The 7,500-nt window shown below is 25.8% G+C and overlaps 1 protein-coding gene across 11 annotated transcripts in view; it reads right to left on the reverse strand.

The window, feature by feature from the left end:
* The window catches only part of LOC113828640 (calpain clp-1), a 182,499-nt gene that overhangs the window by 131,749 nt on the left and 43,250 nt on the right, over positions 1-7,500 (reverse strand). For all 11 annotated transcript variants that reach the window (XM_070120531.1, XM_070120537.1, XM_070120536.1 and 8 more), the window contains 3 exons: positions 6,191-6,295; positions 5,303-5,407; positions 2,362-2,472 (listed from right to left, as the gene is read on the reverse strand). In XM_070120531.1, coding sequence (XP_069976632.1) covers positions 2,362-2,472; positions 5,303-5,407; positions 6,191-6,295 — 321 coding nt within the window. The remainder of the gene's footprint in view (positions 1-2,361; positions 2,473-5,302; positions 5,408-6,190; positions 6,296-7,500) is intronic.

Consider the following 7,500-nt stretch of genomic DNA (forward strand, 5'->3'; position numbering starts at 1 on the left):
AAAAAATAATAATAATAAAATAAAAAAATTAAATAATAATAATAATTTTTGCATAATTTTTCTCTTTCGCTAAAAAAAATCCCATAAAACCAAAAAAAAAAAAAAAAAAAAAAAAAAAAAAAAAAATTCTATAAAAAAAAAAAATAATAATAATAAAAAAATTAATAATAATAATAATAATTTTTGCATAATTTTTCTCTTTCCCTAAAAAAAATCCCATAAAACCATCAAAAAAAAAAAAAAAAAAAAAAAAAAAAATCTATATAAAAAAAATAAAAATAATAAAATAAAAAAAATAAATAATAATAATAATTTTTGCATAATTTTTCTCTTTCCCTAAAAAAAAATCCCATAAAACCATCAAAAAAAAAAAAAAAAAAAAAAAAAAAAAAAAAAATATATATAAAAAAAATAAAAATAATAAAATAAAAAAAATAAATAATAATAATAATTTTTGCATAATTTTTCTCTTTCCCTAAAAAAAATCCCATAAAACTATCAAAAAAAAAAAAAAAAAAAAAAAAAAAATTCTATATAAAAAAACTAATAATAATAAAATAAAATAAATAAATAATAATAATAATTTTTGCATAATTTTTCTCTTTCCCTAAAAAAAAAATCCCATAAAACCATAAAAAAAAAAAAAAAAAAAAAAAAAAAAAATTTTATATAAAAAAATAATAATAATAAAATAAAAAAAATAAAAAATAATAATAATTTTTGCATAATTTTTCTCTTTTACTAAAAAAAAATTCCATAAAACCATCAAAAAAAAAAAAAAAAAAAAAAAAAAAAATTCTATATAAAAAAATAAAAATAATAAAATAAAAAAAATAAATAATAATAATAATTTTTGCATAATTTTTCTCTTTCCCTAAAAAAAATCCCATAAAACCATCAAAAAAAAAAAAAAAAAAAAATCTATATAAAAAAATAATAATAATAAAATAAAAAAAATAAATAATAATAATAATTTTTGCATAATTTTTCTCTTTCCCTAAAAAAAATCCCATAAAACCATCAAAAAAAAAAAAAAAAAAAAAAAAAAAAAAAATTCTATATAAAAAAAATAATAATAAAATAAAAAAAATAAATAATAATAATAATTTTTGCATAATTTTTCTCTTTCCCTAAAAAAAATCCCATAACACCATAAAAAAAAAAAAAAAAAAAAAAAAAAAAAAAAAAAATTCTATATAAAAAAATAATAATAATAAAATAAAAAAAATAAATAATAATAATAATTTTTGCATAATTTTTCTCTTTCCCTAAAAAAAATCCCATAAAACCATCAAAAAAAAAAAAAAAAAAAAAAAAATTCTATAAAAAAAAAAAAATAATAATAAAATAAAAAAATTAAATAATAATAATAATTTTTTCATAATTTTTCTTTTTCATAAAAAAAAAATCCCATAAAACCAACAAAAAAAAAAAAAAAAAAAAAAAAAAAAATTCTATATAAAAAAATAAAAATAATAAAATAAAAAAAATAAATAATAATAATAATTTTTGCATAATTTTTCTCTTTCCCTAAAAAAAAATCCCATAAAACCATCAAAAAAAAAAAAAAAAAAAAAAAAAAAAAAAAATTCTATATAAAAAAATAATAATAATAAAATAAAAAAATTAAATAATAATAATAATTTTTGCATAATTTTTCTCTTTCCCTAAAAAAATCCCATAAAACCATCAAAAAAAAAAAAAAAAAAAAAAAAAAAACATCTATATAAAAAAATAATAATAATAAAATAAAAAAATTAAATAATAATAATAATTTTTGCATAATTTTTCTCTTTCCCTAAAAAAAATCCCATAAAACCATCAAAAAAAAAAAAAAAAAAAAAAAAAAAAAATTCTATATAAAAAAATAATAATAATAAAATAAAAAAAATAAATAATAATAATAATTTTTGCATAATTTTTCTCTTTCCCTAAAAAAAATCCCATAAAACCATCAAAAAAAAAAAAAAAAAAAAAAAAAAAATCTATATAAAAAAATAATAATAATAAAATAAAAAAAATAAATAATAATAATAATTTTTGCATAATTTTTCTCTTTCCCTAAAAAAATCCCATAAAAAAGGAAGAAAAAACGGAAAAATCATAAAAATCCCGATCCATACACCATTCCTTCTACTTTCCCCCTTAATTTTCCCATAAAAAAAAACTACATTTTCCCTAAAAAAAAATCACATTAAAAGAATAATAAATGAAAAGATAAACAAATATTCTTTTTTTCTTTTCCCTAAAAAATCCCATAAAACCATAAAAAAAAAAAAAAAAAAAAAAAAAAAAATATATATATATATATATATATATATATATATATATATATATATAAAATCCTTTCATATCCTATACCTTGCCAACCCTGCCATGACACTGCCAGCAATACCGGCCAGCAGTTCCTCATCGACACCCGACGTGCGCAGATTTTCCGCGGCATTCCCGCCAGTGGTGTTGTCGGTGTCGCTGTCGGTAAGAATGGGAATGGGAATCGAAGGGATGTGGGAATCGGGACGCGATCAAGTTAAGGGTAGGAATCAGGAATTGGGAATCGAAGGAGAGTGGGAATCGGGAGGCGATCGAGGCTAAGAATTAGGAATTGAAATTGAAGGAACGTGGGAATTGTGAAGTAATCATGGGTAGGAATCAGGAATTGGGAATCGAAGGAAAGCGGGAATCGGGAGACAATCCAGGATATGAATCAGGAATTGAGCATCAAAGGAGAGTGGGAATTGGGAATTGATCCAGGCTAGGAATCAGGAATTGGGAATCGGGAGATGATCGAGATGATAATTACGGAAGGAATCATGAAAGGAATCATTATATGGTGAGAATTATGGAAAAAAAAAAAATAATAATAAAATAAAAATTATGAATTAAAACAAGGAATGGCAGGAATCATGAAAAGAAAGGTTGGAATCATGAAAGAAATGGTAGGAATAATTACTGGAATGCCAGGAATCATGAAAAAATGGTAGAAATCATGAAAGGAATGGTGTAATGATCATAGGAATGGTGGGAATCATTATAGGAATGGTGGGAATTGTAATAAGAATGGTGGGAATTGTAATAAGAATGGTGGGAACTGTAATAGGAATGGTGGGAATGGTAATAAGAATGGTGGGAATCATTATAGGAATGGTGGGAATTGTACTAGGAATGGTGGGAATTATACTAGGAATGGTGGGAATCATTATAGGAAAGGTGGGAATTGTAATAAGAATGGTGGGAATTGTAATAGGAATGGTGGGAATTGTAATAGGAATGGTGGGAACTGTAATAAGAATGGTGGGAATTGTAATAAGAATGGTGGGAATTGTAATAAGAATGGTGGGAATCATTATAGGAATGGTGGGAATTGTAATAAGAATGGTGGGAATTGTAATAGGAATGGTGGGAATTGTAATAAGAATGGTGGGAATCATTATAGGAATGGTGGGAATCATTATAGGAATGGTGGGAATCATTATAGGAAAGGTGGGAATTGTAATATGAATGGTGGGAATTGTAATAGGAATGGTGGGAATTGTAATAAGAATGGTGGGAACTGTAATAAGAATGGTGGGAATTGTAATAGGAATGGTGGGAATGGTAATAAGAATGGTGGGAATCATTATAGGAATGGTGGGAATTGTAATAAGAATGGTGGGAACTGTAATAAGAATGGTGGGAATTGTACTAGGAATGGTGGGAATTGTAATAGGAATGGTGGGAATTGTAATAAGAATGGTGGGAATCATTATAGGAATGGTGGGAATTGTAATAAGAATGGTGGGAATTGTAATAAGAATGGTGGGAATCATTATAGGAATGGTGGGAATTGTACTAGGAATGGTGGGAATTGTAATAAGAATGGTGGGAATTGTAATAAGAATGGTGGGAATCATTATAGGAATGGTGGGAATTATACTAGGAATGGTGGGAATTGTAATAAGAATGGTGGGAACTGTAATAGGAAAGGTAATAAGAATGGTGGGAATCATTATAGGAATGGTGGGAATTGTAATAAGAATGGTGGGAATTGTAATAAGAATGGTGGGAATCATTATAGGAATGGTGGGAATGGTAATAGGAATGGTGGGAATGGTAATAGGAATGGTGGGAATCATTATAGGAATGGTGGGAATCATTATAGGAATGGTGGGAATTGTAATAGGAATGGTGGGAATTGTAATAAGAATGGTGGGAATCATTATAGGAATGGTGGGAATGGTAATAGGAATGGTGGGAATTGTAATAGGAATGGTGGGAATTGTAATAAGAAAGGTGGGAATCATTATAGGAATGGTGGGAATTGTAATAAGAATGGTGGGAATCATTATAGGAATGGTGGGAATTGTACTAGGAATGGTGGGAATTGTAATAAGAATGGTGGGAATTGTAATAAGAATGGTGGGAATTGTAATAGGAATGGTGGGAATTGTAATAAGAATGGTGGGAATCATTATAGGAATGGTGGGAATGGTAATAGGAATGGTGGGAATTATAATAGGAATGGTGGGAATTGTAATAAGAATGGTGGGAATTGTAATAACGATGGTGGGAATTGTAATAGGAATGGTGGGAATCATTATAGGAATGGTGGGAATTATAATAAGAATGGTGGGAATTAACACCGGAATGGCAGAAATCACAAAAAGAATTATAGGATATAGGAAAGGAGGGAATTAAAAGAATGGTATGAAATAGATAATTAAGACTTATGATAATACGATAAAGTACAAGATTAAGAGTAAATAAGAATTAAAAAAAATAAACACGAAAATTAAAATAAAATAGTAACGGCATGATTTTAAACCTTCCGACAGCAAAACAAAATATGAAACCAAATAAATACGTCAAGAATGAAATTATAAAATAATTACGTCACGATTTCAAACCCTCAGGCAATGAAAGAAAAAATCAAATCATATTTACGTCACAATTTAAAACCTTCTGACAATAAATTTTAAAAATAAAATAAAATGAAGTAATTATGTCACAAATCTAAACCCTCGGACAAAAATGAAAAAAAATCAAATCATATTTAAATCGCAATTTAAAACCTTTCGACAATAAGATAAAAAAAAAATAAATAAATAAAATAGAATAATTACATCACGATTTTAATCCCTCAGACAATAAAAGAAAAAAAATCGGATAATTACGTTGAATCTAAATCCTCAGATAATAAGATTAAAAAATCAAATCATATAAATACGCCATAATTTGAACCCTCTGACAATAACAGAAAAAAAAAAAATCAAATCAAATTATGTTGGAAACAATTTTAAACCCTTAGACAACGCCTTTATACCTCACAAGGCTCTTCACGACGGACGAAGCGATGTTTGCAACTGTGACGTCGTTTGCTTTGGGGACGGCATTATCCTGGGTCATATTGCTTGACGAAAGCTGACCTCTGTGTATATAATGAGAACTTGGCATTTATTTCTTGCTTTTAATAAAGGAAATATATATTGCGATAAATGATATAACAAAATAAAATATTTCTCTATCTTGATCTATCCACCTCAGCCTTTTTCTCTTTCTCCCTATCTATCGATCTTTATCTCTCTCACTCTTTCTATTTACATTTCTACCTATTTTCACTCTTGATTTCCCCATTCCCTTTGTCTATCTATCTATCTATCGGCCTCTGTCTCTTTCTCTCATTCCTCTCTTTTCAGCATCTATCTATCACCTATCTATTGACATATCCTCTCCCTTCCCCCCCCTCTCCCTCCCTCCCTCTCCCCCTCTCTCTTCTCTTCTCTCTCCCTTCCCCCCCTCTTTCTCTTCTCTCTCTTTCCTTTAACTATCTATCAACCTTGTATCTACCATAACATTTCCACCCTTTCCCTCACACCCTCTCCTCTTCAACTCTCTCCTTCTCATTCTCCTACTCTATATATCTCTCCCTCTCCCTTATTTTTTTTCCTTCTCATTCCTCTCTTTTGACTTTTAACTATCTATTTATCATCTATATGTCGACATATCCTCTCTCTCTCCCTCTCCCTCCCTCCCTCCCTCCCACCCTCCCTCCCTCCCTCCCTCCCTCTCTCTCTCTCTCTATCTCTCTCTCTCTTTTTCTCTCCCTCTCTATCTCCCTATCCCAATCCCTCTCTCTCTCACCTTCTCCTTCCCTCCCTCCCTCCCTCTCCCTCGCCTTTACACATCCTCCCACTCCAATCTATGAACATACCTCACCAACCCCTGCACAATACCCGAAGTGATGCTCGACACCACGTCATTGTTGTTGACGGACGGAACCATCGCTTGGGGCTGGTTGGCGTCGCGTTGGTTGGAGCTTCGGTTAATCAACGTAGCGGGGGGAATTAATTTGCATGCCTCATCATACATAATTGATTGCACACAATCATTTATATATAAATAATTGTAAATAGTTTCAATGATATATATATAGAATCAGTTGTATATAAATCATATATAATTGTTATATAGTCATATATAAGCAATTGTTGTATAGTCATATATAATCAATTGTATATAATCAATATATAAAAATTGTATATAAATGATTACACATAATTAATAAATAATATAAATTATCATACATAATTTCCTATAAATCAACATATAGAACTGATTTTCTATATATAAACATACATAATGAATTTTCTATAAATGAATATAACTAATTAATTTTCTATAAATCAACATATTTCATGAATATTCTATGAATAAACATACATAAATAATTTTCTATAAATAGACATACATAATTAATTTTCTATATATGAATATATCTAATTAAGTTTCTATAAATAAACATAAATAATTAATTTTCTATAAATAAACATATAGAACTGATTTTCTATAAATGAACATATAGAATTGATTTTCTATAAATAAACATAAATAATTAAGTTTCTATAAATGAACATAAATAATTAATTTTCTATAAACATAAATAATTAAGTTTCTATAAATGAACATAAATAATTAATTTTCTATAAACATAAATAATTAATTTTCTATAAATAAACATAAATAATTAAGTTTCTATAAATGAACATAAATAATTAATTTTCTATAAATAAATATATCTAATTAATTTTCTATAAATAAACATAAATAATCAATTTTCTATAAATGAACATATAGAATTGATTTTCTATAAATAAACATACATAATTAACTTTCTATAAATAAACATAAATAATTAATTTTCTATAAATAAATATATCTAATTAATTTTCTATAAATAAACATAAATAATTAATTTCCTACAAATGAACATATAGAACTGATTTTCTATAAAATAAACATACATAATTAATTTTCTTAAATGAATATATCTAATTAATTTTCTATAAATAAACATAAATAATTAATTTTCTATAAATGAACATATAGAACTGATTTTCTATAAAATAAACATACATAATTAAATTTCTATAAATGAATATAACTAATTAACTTTCTATAAATAAATATATCTAATTAATTTTCTATAAATAAACATAAATAATTAATTTTCTATAAATGATC

The sequence above is a fragment of the Penaeus vannamei genome, unplaced genomic scaffold (genome assembly GCF_042767895.1).
Source record: "Penaeus vannamei isolate JL-2024 unplaced genomic scaffold, ASM4276789v1 unanchor5375, whole genome shotgun sequence".
In the NCBI taxonomy this organism is placed as follows: domain Eukaryota; kingdom Metazoa; phylum Arthropoda; class Malacostraca; order Decapoda; family Penaeidae; genus Penaeus; species Penaeus vannamei.